This window comes from Saccopteryx leptura, chromosome 5 (genome assembly GCF_036850995.1).
Source record: "Saccopteryx leptura isolate mSacLep1 chromosome 5, mSacLep1_pri_phased_curated, whole genome shotgun sequence".
Classification (NCBI taxonomy): Eukaryota; Metazoa; Chordata; class Mammalia; order Chiroptera; family Emballonuridae; genus Saccopteryx; species Saccopteryx leptura.
This window is the reverse complement of record NC_089507.1, coordinates 40,472,412-40,494,383: the sequence shown is the minus strand read 5'-3', so window position 1 is coordinate 40,494,383 and position 21,972 is coordinate 40,472,412. Positions and strand designations below refer to the sequence as shown.

Below are 21,972 nucleotides of genomic sequence, written 5' to 3'. Positions count from 1 at the left end.
AAGCTGGTGACCTCGGGGTTTTGAACTTGGGTCCTCAGCATCCCAGGCCAATGTTCTATCCACCGCACCACTGCCTCGTCAGGCTATTGGTTGTTTCTTGTATGTGCCTTGACTGGGGATAGAACCCACAATCTTGGTGAATTCCAAGATGCTCTAACAGACCTTGCTATGTGGCAGGGCATTATTAGTTTATTTTGTTCATTATATTCCACATATGAGTTGAAGTATATGGTACTTGTCTTTCACTGACTGGCTTATTTCACACAGCTTTCCAGGTTCATTCACGTTATTGCAAAGGGTAAGATCTCTTTCTTTTTTATGAATAAGTAGTATTCCGTTATGTAAATGTACCACAGCTTTTTTTAATTCACACATCTAATGATAGAAATTTGGGCTGCTTCTAAATCTTGGCAATTGCAAATAACGCTGATATGAACATAGGGGTCGTATATTCTTTCGAATCAGTATCTTGGGTCCTTTCAATATATTTCTAGAAATGGAATCACTGGATCATAAGGCAGTCCCACTTTTAATTTTTTGAGGTAACTCCATACTGCTTTCCATGTAGTTACACAAATCTGCATTCCCACCAACAGTACACAGGGTTCCCTTTCCTCCACAACCTTGCCAACATTTGTTTATTGATTTATTGATGATAGCCATTCTGACAGGTGTGAGGTGATATCTCATTGTGATTTTAATTTGCATTTCTCTGATGATTAGTGATATTGCGCATCTTTTCATATGTCTATTGACCACCTGTATGTCCTCTTTGGAGAACTGTATATTCAGGTCCTTTGCGCATTTTTAAATTGGATTGTTTGGGGGATTTTTAGTGTTGAGATTCATAAGTTCTTTATAAACTTTGGATATTAATCCTTTCTCAAATGTATCATATGGAAATATGTTCTCCCATTCAGTGGGTTGTCTTTTCATTTTGTTGATGGTTTCCTTTGCTGTGCAAAACCTTTGTACTCCCATTGGTTAATTATTTTTGTTGTTTCCCTTGTTTGAGGCAATATATCAAAAAATATTGCTACAAGAAATATCTGAGATTTTGGCCTTGGCCGGTTTGCTCAGTGGTAGAGCATCGGCCTGGCGTGCGGGAGTCCTGGGTTCGATCCCCGGCCAGGGCACACAAGAGAAGCACCCATCTGCTTCTCCACCCCTCCCCCTCTCCTTCCTCTCTGTCTCTCTCTTCCCCTCCCGCAGCCAAGGCTCCACTGGAGCAAAGTTGGCCCGGGCGCTGAGGATGGCTCTGTGGCCTCTGCCTCAGGCGCTAGAATGGCTCTGGTTGCAACAGAGTGATGCCCCAGATGGGCAGAGCATCGCCTCCTGGTGGGCGTGCCAGGTGGATCCCGGTCGGGCGCATGCGGGAGTCTGTCTGACTGCCTCCCCGTTTCCAACTTCAGAAAAATACAAAAAAAAAAAAATATCTGAGATTTTACTGCCTATGTTTTCTTCTAGGATTTTTCTGATTTCAAGTCTAACATTTAAGTCTTTAATCCATTTTGAGTTTATTCTGTGTGGTGTAAGGTGGTCCACTTTAATTTTCTTTGCACATTATCTAATTTTCCCAACACCACCTATTGAATAGACTATCTTTACCCCATAGTGTGTTTTAGCCTTTGTCAAATATTAATTTACCATAAAGGCATGGGTTTATTTCTAGGATGTCTATTCTGTTTCATTGATCTATGTCTGTTTTTATGTAAGTACCATCCTGTTGATTACTATGGCCTTGTAATACAGTTTGATGTCAGATAGCATTCTTCCCACTTTGTTCTCCTTTCTCAAGATTGCTGTGACTATGTGGGGTTTTTTGTGGTTCCATATAAACTTTTGGAATATTTGTTCTAGTTCCGTGAAATTCGCCATTGGAGCCCTGGCCAGGTAGCTCAGTTGGTTAGAGTGTTGTCCTGATATGTCCAGGTTGTGGGTTCAATCACTGGTCAGGGTACATACAGGATAAACCAATGAATGCATAAGTAAGTGGCACAACAAATAAAAATTTTTCTCTGTAAAATCAATAGAAGATATATATTAAGTTTTTACAAATAAATACACATGGAATCTTGTTTGTGGCTGTTTTTATCCAACAAAAAGTTTCAGCATGTTCATCACCTTGAGGAAATGCAGTATTGTTATCTGCTCTAACAACTTTTTATATGAAAAGACTCCACCGTAAATCTACCAAATAAGAAACATGATGCTAATTTAAATTTACCTCAGGAGGCAGATGCATATAACAGCTATGTTGACAGAGGGAATAAGAGAGAAAGGCAGGGAAATTTTGATTCCATCATAAATCTTTTTTTTAAATAATTTATTTTTTTATTATTTATTTATTCATTTTAGAGATTGGAGAGAGAGAAGGTGGGGAGGAGTAGAAAGCATCAACTCCCATATCTGCCTTAACCAGTGTGGGGCAGCTGTGTTAAGCTTGCTCGCTGGTTTACTGGCTGCAAGCACTTTGCCTGATTAGTGCGTGAGCAGGTGACAGCACCACGTGTGTATGGTCTACGTAAGGCTATGGGTGCTTCCACTCAGGGGATTGAGGATTGCCTGCCCGCCACTGTGGGGGGTCATTTTGCGTTTTGTTTGCCTGAGAGGCGGTTTCCCCTGCCTGTGTGCTTGACCACCATTGTGAGACTTTATTAAACCAAATAGCTCAACCCTTTCTGGCTCCACAGTTTCTCTACTGTCTGCCTGAATCCAGTGTGAACCTGCCTGGTCCTGGCCAATGGCATTAACAGCCAGCCAAATCCATGGTTTCCAAAAGGGTGACCTCAGCATTCCAGGTTGATGCTTTATCCACTGCGCCACCACGGGGCAGGCCAAAATATTTTATTTATTCATTTTAGATAAGAGGGGAGGAGGGAGGGGGAGGAAGAGCAGGAAGTAGCAACTTGTAGTTGCTTCTTGTAGGTGCTTGCCCGGACAAGCCCACAAATCTGGGTTTCAAAAAATGGCGACGTCGGCATTCCTGGTTAATATTCTACCCCCTGGGCCATCACAGGTCAGGCCCCATCGTAAATCTTTATAGGAATATTTTGTTTTTAACTGTGCAAGTATTACTTTGTTAAATTTAAAATGAAAAACAAAACAAAACAGTTTATTCTCCAATAAGGAAAAAGAGGATTTGTGAGCTGAGGAGGAATCCAAGCTGAGGATCCTGAGGCCCTGGAACTCATCTTTCTCTGGCCCCACAACCGGGGAGAGGGGTGGTGATATGGGTTTGGAAGTGATTTCAGACCCCCTCTTTTAACACTGGCCACTGTAAAGCCAGTAGCCATGGCCACCATCACAGCAGCCTGGCCCATGCAGGTTGGCATTGGATTCGGACAGACAGTAATGAAACAACAAAGCCAAAAACTGGTGAGCCATTAGCTTTAATCCTAGCTTGCACCTGGCAGGCAAATAAAACACACACTGGGCTCCAAAACCCACTCACATTCAGTGCTCACAAAGCTACTGACTTATCCGAGTTTCCTAGAATCAAAGGTTTCTAGCTCACCAGATTATTTACCTCTGTTCCCCATCTCCTTCTCTCTGCACAAACTGGCTTTTCCTTCAGCACTCTGCCATCTTGGCTGCTTCTCCTGGCCTCCTCCACGTGGCCTTACTCTGCTCTCCCCTCTCATGCTAATCTCAGAAACCAAGAGAGAGCAAGCTCCTGGTCTGCCCCACTTTATAGTGCAGAAATCAAAACCTTTAATCCAATATACAAAACAGGGAAGTCTCTAATACAAAGTCACTTATCTGAGGCATGATGGGATTGTGCCACCCCACATCAAAAAGGGTGGGAAAGGCTTAGTCCTAAAACCAAGCCACCAGCTACAAGGATCCTGCCTGCCCACAGCCCGCCCTCAACACACATTAATATCACCTGGGCGACGGGCTTCCACATGGGCAGCACCATCTTTAATAAAGTGAGCATAATATATTTTATCTGCCCAACAGCCACCTACCAGCATTTTTCACCTCTGCCCCTCCCCACCACCCCCATGCCTATCCCAGTCCTGTCAGAGCACACAGGGCCAGGCTTGGTCGGGACGGAGGGGCCCTGTGGAGCATGGGGAATATTTGCAATCCCACTTGCTCCTACAGCAGTCTTCAAATGAGTGTTTTACTAGAACTTCACACTGGGGTATCTAGAGATAAAGTATTAGCTTTATTTCCATCTGTTACAACTCCCCTCAGGAACCCTTGAGGTAGATTTATTGGCAAGGCATACTTTGGGCATTCCTATGTCCCTGGCTTCAAATTCAATCACATCAAAGAATAAAACTGTTCAACCCTATAACTTTACCAAGACATGCAAAACATACCCACCAAAAAGAATCCATTTCATCTTCTAAATACTTGATATTTGTTAAGGGGAAAGAGAGACTTACCCTGCTGTGTAAATACCTTGGAGGGTACTAGAAGGAGACATATTTAAAATTTTAGGTGCCAGACACCCCATTATTCAATTTAAAAAAATAAAAAAAATTTAAATGATGCCAGATGGGAGGGGAGTTGGAGGGCTGGGTTAAAAAAGTGAAGGGATTAAGTACAAATTGGCCTGACCAGGCAGTGGCGCTGTGGATAGAGCGTGGAGCTGGGATGCAGAGGACCCAGTTCAAAACTTAGAGGTCACCAGCTTGAGCATGGGGTTGCTGGTTTGAGCATGGGATCATTGACATGACCCCATAGTCACTGGCTTGAGCCCAAAGGTTGCTGGCTTGAAGCCCAAGGTCGCTGGCTTGAGCAAGAGGTCCAGTCAAGGCACATATGAGAAAGCAACCAATGAACAACAGACGCTTCTCATCTTTCTCCCTTTCTGTCTGTATGCCCCTATTTGTCCCTTTTTTTGTCTGTGTCACACACATACACAAAAAAAGCAATCCCCCCAAATTTTTTAAACTATCCCCACCAGTTAATCTGAAAAATCAAACTGAGAAAAAAATTAGGTAGTACAGTGTAACATTTTAAAATCTTTATGAATTCATATTTTTACAGAATTGTTACCTTTGTAAAGTCCACTTAGTTGACAAATTTAAAGAAAGTGGTCAAATGTTCTTGCAGGATTTAGGACCTGGGGACCTGCAAAGGTCTCAGGGCATAAACTCTGTAATTCTCCAGACTCTATTGTAAAGCACATCCCCATTTATATCAGCAAAGTCTGGGGGATCTATCTCCATTAAGGGGCCCTTCTTTTGGAGTGCACTGACCAGACACAAAGGCCCCGAAATAGGTCTGTAACCTCCGTCTTCGTCTGCATGGGGTAAGTTGATCTGGTCCTGCTTGCCAGTAAGCCATCTGCTTATAAACCAGACTGCAGCCAGTGTTAGTGCAGTTTACAGGAGTGTGTGCATGTGTGTGCATGTCTGGTGGAAACCAAGCAAGTACATAGACACCCATGTTGAGGCTGTTGCTCTCACTTTTCCTGCTGTCAAGAATAGTTATTCTGTATAGGTATGTCTCAACCACTACCTATCAGTACTGGGAGACAGAGACATCAGCCTCCTGTAAGTGTCTAAAACTCAAGTGATATTCTAATAAATAGATCAGTTGGGACAAGTAACAAGGCCTTCAATACAGTAGGCTCACAAGGCCCAAAAACCAAAGACATATTTAAATAAATCTTGTTCTTAACATTTTCAAATAGCTGCCTGCATAATGAAAACAGCAACTTCTACTCAGTTGCAAGCTAGATGGATTGTTATAAGAATGTAATTGTGTATGCATTATGTGATTTTAAAAAAGTAATTACAGTACACTAAAGAATAAAAGGTGTAATATTTCCAAAGTCAATAAAAGAATTTATTATTTTTATTTATTCATTTTAGAGGAGAGAGAGAGAGAGAGAGAGAGAGAGAAGGGGGGAGAAGCAGGAAGCTTCAACTCCCATATGTGCCTTGACCAGGCAAGCCCAGGGTTTTGAACCGGCAACCTCAGCATTCCAGGTCAAGGCTTTATCCACTGTGCCACCACAGGTCAGGCATGAGAATTTAAAAAAATAAATAAAGAATTAGGTTATTGTTCTCTAAAATTACCCCTCCTGGTGATAGAATCTTAACCACTAGTAAAATTCCAACTGCAGTTTATCCCTTTAAGCAGGGGTCCCCAAACTTTTTACACAGAGGGCCAGTTCACTGTCCCTCAGACCATTGGAGGGCCGGACTATAAAAAAAACTATGAACAAATTCCTATGCACACTGCACATATCTTATTTTAAAGTAAAAAAACAAAACGGGAACAAATACAATATTTAAAATAAAGAACAGGTAAATTTAAATCAACAAACTGACCAATATTTCAATGGGAACTATGCTCCTCTCACTGACCACCAATGAAACAGGTGCCCCTTCCAGAAGTGCGGTGGGGGCTGGATAAATGGCCTCAGGGGGCCGCATGTGGCCCGCGGGCCGTAGTTTGGGGACCCCCCTAGCCTTTAAGCTTGAGATATTATCAAGCTTTCATAAATTGTATAGTACTGTTATGACTTAAGCAAAGAGAAATTTCACATATGAGTTCCAAAGTATTTGGTCATAAGAATCAGGATATTAACCGACTATAAGAAGTCTCATTTCGGCCCTGGCCGGTTGGCTCAGCGGTAGAGCGTCAGCCTAGCGTGCGGAGGACCCGGGTTCGATTCCCGGCCAGGGCACACAGGAGAAGCGCCCATTTGCTTCTCCACCCCTCCGCCGCGCCTTCCTCTCTGTCTCTCTCTTCCCCTCCTGCAGCCAAGGCTCCATTGGGGCAACGATGGCCCGGGCGCTGGGGATGGCTCTGTGGCCTCTGCCTCAGGCGCTAGAGTGGCTCTGGTCGCAACATGGCGACACCCAGGATGGGCAGAGCATCACCCCCCTGGTGGGCAGAGCGTTGCCCCCTGGTGGGCGTGCTGGGTGGATCCCGGTAGGGCGCATGCGGGAGTCTGTCTGACTGTCTCTCCCTGTTTCCAGCTTCAGAAAAATGCAACCCCCCCCCCCAAAAAAAAAGAAGTCTCATTTCAGGAGCTGGAAAGGGCACCCCCTACTGGCTGAGGTGAGGTAAAGTGAATGTCATATTACACATGAACCTGAGTCTCCAAGAAGAATGGGGGAGAATACGAGTTTATATAAAAGGTAAAGTAGAGTCAAGCATAAATCAACAGATGCAAAAATCATTGGGTTTGTTAAGGAATAAGATAGCTTCAGTATATTCTTCCACAGAATATCAATTATAAAGAGGGAAAAGCTTTACAGTGGAGAAATCTGGTAGATAACACCTTAAATAAAGTTAACAACCAATAATGGGATAAACTGACATGTGCCTTCTTATGTAATTAATGTGCAAGTTTAATATTTGACAAAACTCATAAACAAAAGCATGAGGAAACAATCAGAATAATCCAAATTAAGGAACACTCTTTAAACATCTGGCATGTACTCTTCAAACTTTTAAGGACAAAGAAGAATTGTTCCAAATTAAAGAAAACTGAAAAGATGTAACAACTGAAAGCAATGGGTGATTATAAACAGGGAGATTGTTAAAGTAGTATAAAGACATTTGGCATAATTTGAACAGGCTGTATATTAAATGCTACATCAATTTTTTAATTTTTTTCATTGATTTGAGAGAAAAGGGCAGGAGGGAGAAGGAGAGAAGCATCAACTCATAGATGCCTTGACTAGGGACTGAGCCTGCAACCTTTGTGAGCTGGGATGCTTTATCCACTGAGAACCTGGCTAAGGCCTATGCCAATTTTAAAAAGTCCTGAATATGATTAATTATAGTGTGGTTGTGCAAGAGAGTGCCCTTATCCTTAGTAGACAGAAACTAAAATCAATATTCAAAGATGAATGGGTATGAATGCAACTTAATTTCTGGTGGTTCAGCAAGTAATACATATAGACAGGAAATCAAGAGTGGTGAATCCAAGTGAGGGGTGCACAAGATTTCCAAAGTAGCATCCCTGCAACTTCTCTATAAGTCTGAACCCTCCTCAAAATAAAGCTCTTGCCCCTAGCCAGCTAGCCCTGTTGGTTGGAGGGTCATTCCGATACACCAAGGCTGTATGTTAGATCCCTGGAGAATGTGCTAAAATCAACCAATGAATGCATGAATATATCAACAATAAATCAATGGCTCTCATCAATAAATAAAAGTTTCTTAAAGTCTTTTTAAGACTTGCTATTTCCTGCTACTTGGGTTGACTACCAAAAAAATACACTAATCTATGATCCAAGAGATTTCTGCAGTATCAGAATTTTTTAAATACAGTGAAACTACCATTCTATATTAATTAATTAAAAACAAAGAGAAACACACACCTCACCCACAATTCTTGGTCTAGGCAATTAACTATTCAACCTACTAAGGACCAGATACTGTTTCAGGTGCTTGAACAAAATAGTATCCTGAGTCCTAAAAGATTACAATATAGTAATCTTTTAGACACAAAAGCCCACATACTACTTTAACATTAAAAGTTCTTTTGAGGCCCTGGCCAGTTGGCTCAGCAGTAGAGCGTCGGCCTGGCGTGCGGGAGACCCGGGTTCGTTTCCCGGCCAGGGCACATAGGAGAGGCACCCATTTGCTTCTCCACCCCCCCCCCCTTCCTCTCTGTCTCTCTCTTCCCCTCCCGCAGCCAAGGCTCCATTGGAGCAAAGATGGCCCGGGCGCTGGGGATGGCTCCTTGGCCTCTGCCTCAGGCGCTAGAGTAGCTCTGGTCGTGGCACAGCGACACCCCGGAGGGGCAGAGCGTCACCCCTGGTGGGCGTGCCAGGTGGATCCGGGTTGGGCGCATGCGGGAGTCTGACTGTCTCTCCCCGTTTCCAGCTTCAGAAAAAAAAAAAAAAAAAAAAAAAAAAGTTCTTTTGAACCTGACCTGTGGTGGCACAGTGGATAAAGCATCGACCTGGAAATGCTGAGGTCACCGGTTCGAAACCCTGGGCTTGCCTGGTCAAGGCACATATGGGAGTTGATGCTTCCTGCTCCTCCCCACCTTCTCTCTCTCTCTCTCCTCTCTCCCTCTCTGTCTCTCTCTCTCCCTTCTCTCTCCTCTCTAAAATGAATGAATAAATAAATAAATAAATAAAATAAACAACAGAAATTAAAAAAAAAAGTTCTTTTGAAAGATGCAGGACCACCTGATGAACTATATTTCATTATGCCCAAATAAAGCATTTTATATATTTAAGGATACTTCCTTCGTTTATCTAGTAGAAATCTTAAAATTGTATGCCAAGCACTAGTCTGTTTAATTAGCTTTTAAAACTCAAAGCCAACCTGACCAGGAGGTGGCGCAGTAGATAAAGTGTCGGACTGGGATGCAGAGAACGCAGGTTCGAGACCCCGAGGTCGCCAGCTTGAGCGCGGGTTCATCTGGTTTGAGCAAAAGCTCACCAGCTTGGACCCAAGGTCGCTGGCTGAAGCAAGGGGTTTCTGGGTCTGCTGTAGCCCACAGTCAAGGCACATATGAGAAATCAATCAATGAACAACTAAGGTGTCACAACGAAAAACTAATAATTGATGCTTCTCATCTCTCTCCGTTCCTGTCTGTCCCTATCTATCCCTCTGTCTCTGAAAAAAAAAAAAAAAACCCTCAAAGCCACTCAATAGATAGTTGTCCCCATTTTATAAATGTAGAAAAAAGCTTATTAAAGTTAAAATGATTTGTTCAATTGTAATAGCAAGGAAGGGAACCCTACTGTGAACCCAGCTCTAAACTGTAGGCCCTGCAGAACGTCTCATACAGTGAGCATCAAAGTCCTTTGAAAAGGCAATGTGTGGCCTGACCAGGCGGTGGCGCAGTAAAGGACCCAGGTTCAAGACCCCAAGGTCGCCATCTTGAGCCCAGGCTCATCTAGTTTGAGCAAGGTTCACCAGCTTGAGCCCAAGGTCGCTCGCTTGAGCAAGGGGTCACTTGGTCTGCTGTAGCCCCTCGTCAAGGCACATGGGAAATCAATGAATGAACAACTGAGCCACAACGAAGAATTGATGTTTCTCACCTCTCTCCCTCCCATCTGTCCCTGTCTCTGCCCCCCCCAAAAGGCAATTTGTGTGTGTGTGTGTGACAGAGACAGAGGGACAGACAGGAAGGGAGATGTGAAGCATCAATTCTTTTTGTTGCACCACCTTAGTTGTTCATTGATTGCTTATGTTCCTTGACCGGGGGACTATAGCAAAGCAAGTGACCCCTTGCTCAAGCCAGCGACCTTGGAGTTTCAAACCTGGGTACTCCGAGTCCCAGTCTGATGCTCTATCCATCGCACCACCACCTGGTCAGGCTTTTTTTTTTTTTTTTTTTTTTTAAATAAACAATAGGAAGGGCGAGTGGCAGCGGCAGGTATTATGGTGACCTGAGCTGTCCAAGTCTCTCCAGGTTGCTCTAGCATGCAGTTAAAGAGATCCTATGGCTACAACCAGCCACAGCCCTTGGAAAACATTCAGGCTTTTATTTACTCATTTTAGAGGCCAGGAAAGAGTGAAGGAGAGAAAGGGGGGAGAAGCTGGAACAACTCCCATATGTGCCTTGACCAGGTAAGCCCAGTGTTTCAAACTGGCAAACACAGTGTTCCTGAAAAGGCAATTTAACACTGCAACTTTCCCTGATTAGCAAATGCTAGCACATCCTTCCTAGTACCTTCACCAATCTGCCATAATTAGAGGAGCCAAAGACCAGAGCTATATGGTATCTTAGAGAGGAGCTTACACTATTGTAAATTTAAGCTAGGGTCAAGCCCTGACTGAGACCTCAGGGGTTAAAGGTTAAGGGTAAAAGTATGACACATATAAAAATCATTAACAGGCCCTGGCCGGTTGGCTCAGTGGTAGAGCATCGGCCTGGCGTGCAAGGGGTCCCAAGTTCGATTCCCAGCCAGGGCACACAGGAGAGGCACCGATCTGCTTCTCCACCCCTCCCCCTCCCCTTCCTCTCTGTCTCTCTCTTCCCCTCCCGCAGCGAGGCTCCATTGGAGCAAAGATGGCCCGGGCGCTGGGGATGGCTCCTCGGCCTCTGCCCCAGGCGCTGGAGTGGCTCTGGTCGCAACAGAGCCACGCCCCAGAGGGGCAGAGCATCGCCCCCTGGTGGGCGTGCCGGGTGGATCCCGGTCGGGCGCATTCGGGAGTCTGTCTTTCTCTCCGTTTCCAGCTTCAGGGGAAAAAAAAAAAAAAAATCATTAACAGGGGTAAGCCTGTGGGAAAGTAGCTGCAAAGGACTAGAGCAGGGGTCAGGAACCTATGGCTTGTGAGCCAGATGTGGCTCTTTTGATGGCTGCATCTGGCTCGCACACAAATCTTTAATAAAAAAAAATTACGTTAAAAATATAAAATTATCATGTATTACAATCCATTCATTTCCTGCTGCTCATGATCATGGTTGTGGGTGGCTGGAGCGAATCACAGCTGTCCTCCAGGACACCACCAAATTTTTATTGGATAATGCATAATGTACACGGGTCATTGTATGGTTCTCATGGAATTACATTTTAAGATATGTGGCGTTCGTGGCTCTCAGCCAAAAAGGTTCCCGACCCCTGGATTAGACAGACAAACCCATTTTGACTGACTGAAGATATCAAACCAAGTAAGACATCAACAGTATGTTTTAGGAGACAGATGGACAAGAACAGAGAGAGAGAGAAGCATCAATTCATAGTTGTGGCACCTTAATCATTGCTTTCTAGTATGTGCCTTGACTGGGGGGCTGCAGCTGAGCCAGCGACCTTAGGCTTCAAGCCAGACTTCAGACTCAAGCCGGTGACCCCACGGCTCAAGCTGGCAACCTTGGGGTTTCAAGCCTGACCTAGGCCGATGCTCTATCCGCTGCGCCACTGCCTGGTCAGGTTAAAAAATTTGAAAATAAAGGCTTAGTAATTAATTTTGCTTTGTTGTTTATAAAAAAATTGACAGGAGAGGGAAGAGGGTGAATAACTCATCAATTCAAATATGAAATGTCCACTCTTTTAAGTCTAAGGATATATTAGGTCTCTCACTGCTTTAGGACAGAATGCAAATCTAGTTGCTTTTGAAGCTTTGCATAGCCCAAAAGGTTTCTCCTTTTTCACTCAACAAAAACAAGCTCAATTGTGTATTTCAATGAACAGAAGTAAAACCTTACTAACAAATGGTTTATCACTTTCTCAAGTTATTTTCTTCCCACAGTTCCATAATGCAGTAAAATTCCTGAGAATGCCATGGTACTCAGCGAACACTCTATGTAACTCAACTTATCTTCCCTTCAATGCCTCTTTTTCTATTTATGAATCAAAATTTACTAACACCAGGACTGCCAGTGAGAAGGGACATATGTATTAGAACTGCTCAGGGGACCTGCGGTTAGGAAGAATTCCTACGTAAAACCTTCTGAGAGTTATTCTCTCCTTGTTTCTCCTCTGCCCACCATCACCTCCCAGAAAGCAGAAAACAGAGATACACTTTGGACTAATACTCACTGGACTGTGACCCTGAGCAACAAAAATTACCATTACCTTTTTATCTACTATGGGTTACCTGGAGAAAATAATTTAGAAAATTATTAATATATTTGCAATTCTAGGAAAATAAATTTGGCTTCCTTGATGCCTGATGTACCAATAATAAACAAAGGCATAATACGCTTTTTAAAACTTTATTTCAACATAACTATGCTTACAGAAATACACTCATATTGGTTAATAAAATGCAATTTAAGCTTAACTTATTTTACATGATTTGGACCAAAAACTTGGTACATTGTTTAAGCATTAAAAAAAATTGCAATCTGGTTTATTTTTCATCTATTACAAATGTATATAAAAGATCCTCCATCAAATGCTGCTAAAGCAGGCAGCAAGAACCTTGAGAAATTAAGCTTTGGTTTGTCTCTGAAAAATAACACGTATTGCACTGTAAAAGTTTATATAATTGGTGCAACAAAACAGTGTTGCAATGTTTCAATGCCAGTTTACAAAGTTCAATAACTAATGGATGCTGAAAAGTGTGGGGAGAGCCTATATACACCTGTGGAAAGGTAAAAGCTGTTTGATTTAGTTAATATTGCATGTAGATTGCAAATCTACACAAACCAAGATTCAGGTAATTTCCTGAATCCGAATAAACACTTATCAGCTAAGTTTATCTGCTGAGGTCAACAAGGAAGCTCCATACACTATTTTTCTGAATTTGGAAAAAAGGAAATTACATTTTTCCCCCAGCTTTTCAGTCCAGAACTCATATTTATAATACAGGCAAGGTAGTCCTTCCATTGTCAACATTCAAAGGGTGACATGTGATGAGGTCTACTTGGGTTTAAATATGTATTAGCACTCAAATGCAAAATAGTCCCCAAAGTTAAAGACCACAGAACTTGAGAACTGACTAAAAAATAAAATGGCCCTTCTTGGAAGACTAGAGAAAACATCCAGTCATAGTCATAAGAAGCCTTTCAAAAAATGTTGCCCTTTGTGAATTACAGTTCAATTAAAAAAAAAAATAAGGCCCAAAGAAGCAGCTCTGAAAAGAGGAAAAAATATAACTTAAAATATCTTGAAAACAATAGATTCGAAAGACAGTTAAGAGATATATTTTCATAAGACTACCTACGATTAAGCTTATAATGTATTCTAGTATTTCAAGTTTATCTCTAGTTACTAAACATCAATTTACAAATAACATGTTCACTTTTCTTTTATCAAAAGGGAAAATTCTAGCTTCAATTCTATCCAGTGGAGGGGAAACTGAGAAAACAAAAAGATTCAAACAGTTCCATGCAAATATCACATTTTCCAAATGGAAGAACTCCCAGCTAGACCAGAAGTTCATATTACTAATTTGCTTTTCACTGAAACAATTTTTAGTAAGTACAAACACATGGCATTAAGGTTCAGAACCTAATATAGGCCTGACAATCAAGTCCTTGTTTTCTGGTAGAAAGGCCTCAAGTACTATTTAATTTCCAGTAACAATGTTTTCACAGATCAATTTAACAATAAAGGGTTTAAATTCCCTTCATATATTTGTTTTAAGCGTTTTAGTCTTTAAAATTAGATAAGAAAATTAGCCCAATTCCCCAGAAGTCAATGTTTTCTTTTACAATATGAAAGAATCCACAAAACCTCTCCCCCAAACTGATTCCTAATCTTGAATCTGTATTTAATATGAATCTTTTCATTCATAATGTAAAAGGTAACTTACATAAAATGTACCCATGAACATCAAAAATGGTTGTTAGAAAAAATTAACTAGCTTTATAATTTAAGTTTTAAAACATAAATATTTGCAGCTTGATCTTCTGTTGACAATGATTGTCGGAGCTGAGAATTCACCTAGAATTCAACATCATTTACAAATTTCCATTCATACACACAAAACACACACCACTAACACACAACTTGCTCCTCGGTCTCGAGAGAATCATCTTCTTTGAATCTTTGGCCTCCCAGTCAATTCAAAGTTCAAATGTCTTTTAACTCAAATTTCACTCTCAGATTTTTTAAAATAAGTTTCCACCCACACTTCATCAACACGTTTCTTAATCATTTTCATGTTGCGCTGTCAGACTCTGAAACCTGCATCCCAAAGAGATCACCAGATAAAATAAGTGAAATATAAAGTGGTTATTTGAGAATAGAAAATGGAAGATCAGAATTGTTCAAAGATTCCCTTTTGGGATCATACTTTATTTTACTGCAATGAATAACTACTATCAGCAAGGAAAATCCTATGTTGGATTCTTTCATATTCTTTGGCTACTGGCCAAAGAAACCTACCAAAAAAGTTTGGGAGCACACACTCTTTTTCATACAAATTATCCCCATAGGAATACCAGGATAGTTGCAATTCATTGAGGCCTCACCTATAGAAAGAGGCTGTCACAGGGACAGCCAGGAAACCCACTAGTTTGTGGAGATCCCTGAGAAGGAGTGATTTTTAAAATCTGGACTGGAATTAAGGTTCACCAGCCTTTTTACATAGTATTCATAGGAAGTAGAAGTTGGTCTACCAGCAACTCATACTACCTTTGTCATCCTAGGTTTTCTGTATAATTGCTATAGCTTTGGAATTTCACAACTAATAGTATGCATAATTTGAAGGTGTTATGCCTCCTAATTCCAGGTTTGCAATTTCCAAATGTCACTGACAGTTCTTAACTCAGCTGAATAGCCATATGGACACCAACCATCTACAAAAAAATGTTTTCCTCAGAGATATGACTTAACACTGTACATTTAAGAAGTAGTTGTACTAAAACAGGCCAATGAATCTTACTGAAGGTTGGTATTTGAGAAAAACCCATTCAATACAGAGCCTATTGGTTCATTTATTGTAAAGTTCAAACTGTAAATTCACTACATCCATTTAAAATAAATAACTTATATGAAAAACAGACCTGGCATAGATAAAAGATGTGAAAATCAAAATCAGAGAATTGAACCTGCATGTTTCATTTGCTCACAAACTTGCACACACTAATATTCTGCAAAAAAGACAACTGCAGCAAAAGAAAAACTGCCTCTTTGCAAACAAGACTAAAAAAAGCATCCCTCCAAAGAGGACAAAATAAACATGCATATATATGTATAAAGTGTTACTGTTCAACACAAATGCTATTTCTAGGAAAAATTTAACTGCATAGGTTAAAAAAAAACACAATGTGCAACATCTTAAGCCATTAAAGCACCAAAAAAAAAAAAATCAAATACGCCAAAATTATTGTTTTTATGACAATTATACACAAATAAGAAATATTGATCAAAACTCAGGAGTAAATACCTGGACTGATACAGCATTCACTGTTTGAAAGAATGTTTCTTCAATTTAAATGTCTCTTCTCGTCTCTAAAAAAAATTTTTAAAGTGCTAACTTTATATAAAGCAGGCAAATTCTTCAAGTAATTTGCTATTTAAGTATGCCAATTTTTGTGGAGCTAAACGAGAAACTAAAATAAACTAAAATGAAACACGAAGACAGACATGGGGCGGGGAACGGACAAGTTATAGCTAGACAAAGCAACAGAATACTGTAATACCACTGTGGTCTTCTAGTTTCAATTAAATGCATAAGCTAACAGATTTAGATGTCTGCTGGTTTAGTACACTAACTCCCTTGGATTTGCTAAAATTTATACAACAGGTATACAGAGTTCTAAAGAAAAAAAGAGTGCCACTTAAAATCAACACTGGACACTAATTAAAGCAATTTTAAAAATAAAAGGTCATCTACTAGTATAAATGAATATAAAATGTAATAGATCATACAAACTAAGAATTGAAACCTCTTCCAAAGTTTAATTACTCCTGCCCTTTAGCTGCTTTTTCAAGGAAGTATACATTAACTAAATGGCGATTGAGGTGTTTGCTGTAATCCTTTTCCTTTCTAAAAGAACGATCACAGAAGATACAAACAAAATCTCCCTCAGCCACCTTGCCTGCCACGGCTTCCTTTCCATTTTTCCTACTAGTTTCTTGTGGAGCTGGCCGGGCCCCGTTTAATCCAGAATCATCACTACCCTCTGACATGTTGTCACTTAGGTCACTTCCATCATGACTATGGATGCCTTCATCTTCATCCATTTCCTGAGACTCATTTACTGCCATGGTGACAGGAGGGGATGCCACAGCAGTTTTGGACACTGCTTCTCCTTTTTCTGTTGGTAAGGGAAGCAGTGGTGAAACTGGTTCTTCAACTGCTGACTCTTTTCCAGGGGAATTCTCTGTTTTGTTCTCACTAGTATCCACATCCATTTCACAAAGCCTGGTGTCAGCCTGGTGTTTACCATCTAAAGTTTCACCCTCTGGCACAGTCAAGTTTTGTTCAGAGGATGAAATATTGGCAGATTCCTTAGTAACAGCAGGAAAACCAGATAAACTCTTATCTGCCTCTTCTGCTTCTACTTTTTGAAGAGGGGCTTCTTCGTTGCCTTCGCATTCGGTGAGTAATTTTTGGTCTTTCGGCTCCTCTTCTTTCAAGTTTTCCTTTGGCAACGGTGGTGATGATGCTGGTAAGAAATCCTGTGCACCTGTGGTTTCCCTTAGAAGCTGACTGTCTTTAACAGGCACTAAGCCAACTTCAATCAGGACTTGCTCCTTTCGTGCCATTTCACTCTGCGTGTTCGACTTTTCCTTTTTATTATCTTTCCGAGGAGACCTTTTGGGAACTGGAGGCTCCTCCGTAAGAGGAGGAGGGTCGATGGGAGGAGGCTCCGTAAGAGGCGGCGGTTCCTCCACCTGAACAGGCTGTTTCTGAACAACCTCCATCACAGCGGGCTCTGCGGGCGGCGGAGGTGGCGGAGGCGGAGGCTCTGTCTGAGCAGGCCCCCTCTGAGGCGGCCCCACAGGCGGCGGAGGCTCTGTCTGAGCAGGCCCCCTCTGAGGCGGCCCCACGGGCGGCGGTGGCTCTGTCTGAGCAGGCCCCCTCTCAACAGCCTCCTTCTGAGCAGCCTTACCACCATTTCTACTTGATTTATTTTTCAGAGTTTTCTTCTTGGTACTTTTTTTCACGCAAGTATTTTGCTTTTTATTCTCTACTTTGTTCTCACCCTTTGGCACTTCCTGACTATTTTTGGATTTGCTTTCTGTCTTCTTTTTCTTTTTTGTCACAGGTTCCTCATTATTAACAGGATCTTGTAAAGAATGGGCTTCAGCTTCCATCTTCCTTTTGCCTTTCTTAGTTTTACAGTTTTTCTCTGATCTGTTTCCGGTATGCACATCCATCTTTTTCGTTTCCATGGCTGATTTGCGAGTTCTGGTAGTCACATGCATTGAAGCATTACTACAAGGCCTTTTCTCCTTTGAAGCATTATCTTTTTTCTCCACTTTTACAGACTTCTCATGTTTCTTCCCAGCCACATCACCCTTTACTTTTGTCTGCTCTGTTTCTGTTTTTTCATTGGTATTACTATTATCAGGCAAGTCAGCTTCTCGCTTTTTGGTTTTCTTTAGTTTCACTTTTGAAACATCCATCGTTTTATTAGGACAAGTTGGATGCTTAGACTTGAAATGATACTGCAGATTACACTTCTTGGAAGCTGCATAGTCACATACAGGACAATTGAACTGCCGTGGATTAACATGTAGCTCTACATGCTTTTTGAAGTTACTTCTATCTGCTGTTTTGTAGTCACAGTGCGGGCAGTTAAGCGGTTTAGGCCCGTTGTGAACCTGTCTTGCATGGCGAGTTACTTCATGTTGATTAGAGGCCACATAACTGCATTGATCACATTTAAATGGCTTCTCACCTGAAAGTAAGCAAGGGACATTAAAGGCATATATTAAAAAATACAAGACTTTATTGAAAATATAAGAAATTGGATTATGTAAACAAAAACACCAAAACTATTGAAAATACTGTTTCATGCACTTTACATTGACCATATTTATTTGTATCTTTTCTCTAGTCCTTGATATTGATTCTCAACCAAATGAAAAAATATTTGTCTCACAATTTTAGCCATCATTATCTAAAATGTTCATCAAGCTAAGGCTTTCAAAGACTGTTAAAAAGTAGATTTGTTAGTATACAACAAATACCAGCAAAGTTGACCTCTGGATTTAAATTCTGGGGCAAGGTCTCTCAAAGAAAATAATTTAAAATTTTGTATGTTTAGTTAAAACAAATGTATAATGGAGTGGAATATAAAATTCATACATTTTAAAGATAAATCTTGAGACTTAAAAAAGTATGTCTTATAAATATATAGCCTAGTCAGAAATCTTTCCATAATTTCCCCCAATACTCTCCTTTTTAAAATGGGCAAAAAAACCACCCTAGGTAAATGAGAAGGGGCATACAAATAGATATGGTATGTAAAATAAGCAAAGTCATCATCACAGATACATACAGAACCAGAACCCCCACCCCCAAATTAAAAGCATAGAGTAACACATTCTACCTGAATACATACCTATCTAGATCACACTCTAGAGTAAATATTACCAAATGGTATCCATACCCCACTGGTCCAATGGAATGCATAGTAGAAAAATGGAAATTGACATTTATGAAAATTCATCTCTAAAACATTCTCAAATTTATATCAAACCCTAATTTTTTCCTAAAACAAAGCTGCTTAGATATTAAGTAAAACCATGTACATGGTAAACTTTATATGATTAGAAAATGTCTAATAATGAAAGAATCACAAAAACAAATACTTATCCAAGTATGTCAGACTGGATATGTAGCTAAGTGGACAACTCCTTTCTATGTTAGTTCACTAATTTATAAACAGTGGTTTCTACAACATGCTACATTACTTCATAGTTCTTGGCCCTGTATCTTGTCCTCTCTCCAGTGAATCATCTCAATGGAGATAAGCACTTGTTTAATATACATAGACACAGAATAGGCAAAGACAGGCTGACATAATGCATAGCTAAGAACCATTCTGGAGTAATAGCTGAGTGACCAAATATGGAACTCTCCAACTTACTGTGAGATTTTGAGTAAGGTACTGAAAACTCTCTAATGCTCAATTTCCTTATCTGTAAAATATTCTTTTTAAAAAATTGTACTGAATTTATTGGGGTGACATTGGTTAATAAATAATATAGGATTCAGGTATACAATTATTTTTGAGAGAGATAAAGAGAGAGAGAAGAGAGTGTTGCAGAAGAAGGGGGAGAGAAAGAAAGAGAAAGCATCAACTCATTCCACTTAGTTGTGCACCCACTGATTCCTTCTGAGTGCCCTGACCAGGGCTTGAGTCGGCCCCCTCAGTGCTCCAGGATAACACTCCATCCTCTGCGCCACTGGCGCCAGGACTGTGCAAGTCTGTAAGTAAAATATTCTTTTTTTGTTTTTTTCATTGTTTCCTTTGTAGAGAGTGAAAGAGAGACAAACAGGAAGGGAAACTGAGAGAGGAGGAAAGAGATGAGAAGCATCAACTCATAGTTGTGCCACTTTTTAGTTGATCATTGCTCCTCATCCGTGCCTTGACTGGGGGGTGGGGGGAGGGCCTCCAGCCAAGCCAGTGACCCCTTGCTCAAACCAGTGACCTAGAGATCATGTTGCTCATCCTATGCTCAAGCTGGCAACCTCCAGGGTTTGAACCAGGACCTCAGCATCCAGGTTGACGCTCTAGCCACTGCACCACCAATAGTCAGGCTATATGTAAAACATGTGAGCTATAAATAATCTAATCCATATTAAACACTTATCATGGGCAGAAAGCCAAGCAGTCAATATGTATTACCTGTAATCCAGCACTTTGGAACAAATTGGTGAATTTTTAGTATAGGTTATATGAAAGGTAAGTCATGTATTTAGTTTATCCTGCCTTTCCACAAAAACTCTGAGTAAACAAACATTTGATGAATGGAGCTTATCTCCTTATAAAAATATTTGTGCTAATAAAAGAATTAAAATGAAAACAGTGCCACTTAAAAAACCCTAGTGAATGAGGGTATTTACATAGCAAGCATCAATCAATGGGAAGATGCAGGAATCTTTAAAATTTGATGGCAGAATAATTTACTTGTACCACTCATCCCCCACCCACACACCAATTTTCCTCCTATTGCCATAAAATCCTGCTTTGATTAGAATATGTATTCATCTCATTCTATAGCTTTTTAGTCCCTAGCTTAATGTACATCCTTTTGCCCTGTACCAATGGTTTTAACTCCCTTTTCCAATTTTAGTAATATAGAGTGGGGCAAAGGCAGGGTTACAGTTATGAGTATACAAAACAGTTTATTCTTATTATTTTATTTTAGTGAGCGAGAGAGAGACAGGAAGGGAGAGAGATGAGAAGCATCAAGTCATAGTTGTGGCACCTTAGTTGTTCACTGATTTCTTGTACGTGCCTTAATCTGGTGGCTCCAGCCTAGCCAGTGACCTTGGGCTCAAGCCAGCAACCCCGTAGTTTTGAACCTGGGACCTCAGTGTCCCAAGTTGACGCTCTATCCACTATGCCACCACTGATCAGGCTAGCTATGTTTTTTATCCTAATGTGGGATATATCTATTTCATTCTTCCCAAATTAATTTATAGGTATACACCAAATTCAAAAGGGGCATTTTTTTTTACAAGCTTTACATGTTCTTATCAAGAATACAGAAGGAATAGCCAAAAAAAATTCTAATTAAAGAGTGATAGGGGCATACAACTGATTATTACTCAGCAATAAAAACAAAGTCCTAACCACACAACATGGGATGAATCTCAAAAGCATTTTATAGAAGAATGTTCTTTCTGAAAGAAGTCACGAGGAGTGGTTGGAGGAGACTCTGGGAATACTGACTGGAAAGGGTAATGAGGCAAGTTTTCTGTGGGTGGTAGAATGTTCCACATCGTCATCAGGGTGGTAATCAAATAGGTGATACCATACATAAGATCACTAAGATATATATTTAAGATGTGTGCATTTTCATGCATGTGTAAACTAAACCTCAATAAAATACTCTTTAAAAAATTATTCTAGACTTCTGGTCAAAATGGTAGCGTAGGTAAATGTGGTTCTCACATCCTCCCACAACCACATCTAAATTACAACTACCTATCAGAAATTCCCTGAAGTTTGACTAAATGAAAGTCCTACAACTAGAGATTTAAAAAGGCAGCTACATTGAGACTGTTAGGAGAGATGGAAATGTGGAACAGCTTGCCCCACACCATGTGTAGCAGATAAAATTCAGAAGAGATATCTTGGCTGTGGAGATCCTCCCTTAGGAGCAAAGGGTCCCATCCCAACCCCACACCAGACCTCCCAGCCCAGGGTTCCCGTGTCAATAAGAGAAGTCCCTATACTTCTGGCATTAAAAATTAGCAGAGATTGCCCTGGCTGGTTGGCTCAGTGGTAGAGTGTCGGCCTGGCGTGCAGGAGTCCTGGGTTTGATTCCCGGTCAGGGCACACAGGAGAAGTGCCCATCTGCTTCTCCACCCCTCCCCCTCTCCTTCCTCTCTGTCCCTCTCTTCCCCTCCCGCAGCCAAGGCTCCATTGGAGCAAAGTTGGCCCAAGCGCTGAGGATGGCTCTATGGCCTCTGCCTCAGGCGCTAGAATGGATCTGGTTACAACAGAGC

The 21,972-nt window shown here is 41.1% G+C and overlaps 1 protein-coding gene and 1 non-coding gene across 3 annotated transcripts in view; both read right to left on the bottom strand.

Annotated features, from left to right (window-relative positions):
• Positions 1–10,288: 10,288 nt before the first annotated feature.
• LOC136407375 (small nucleolar RNA SNORA44) lies at positions 10,289–10,422 on the bottom strand. Its single transcript, XR_010751917.1, has one exon. It is a non-coding gene; the product is annotated as a small nucleolar RNA SNORA44 (small nucleolar RNA).
• Positions 10,423–12,585: 2,163 nt separating this feature from the next.
• The window catches only part of REST (RE1 silencing transcription factor), a 29,680-nt gene continuing 20,293 nt past the window's right edge, over positions 12,586–21,972 (bottom strand). For both annotated transcript variants that reach the window (XM_066387628.1, XM_066387626.1), the window contains exon 4: positions 12,586–18,187. In XM_066387628.1, the coding sequence (XP_066243725.1) occupies positions 16,242–18,187 (1,946 nt within the window). In that variant the 3' untranslated portion in view covers positions 12,586–16,241. The remainder of the gene's footprint in view (positions 18,188–21,972) is intronic.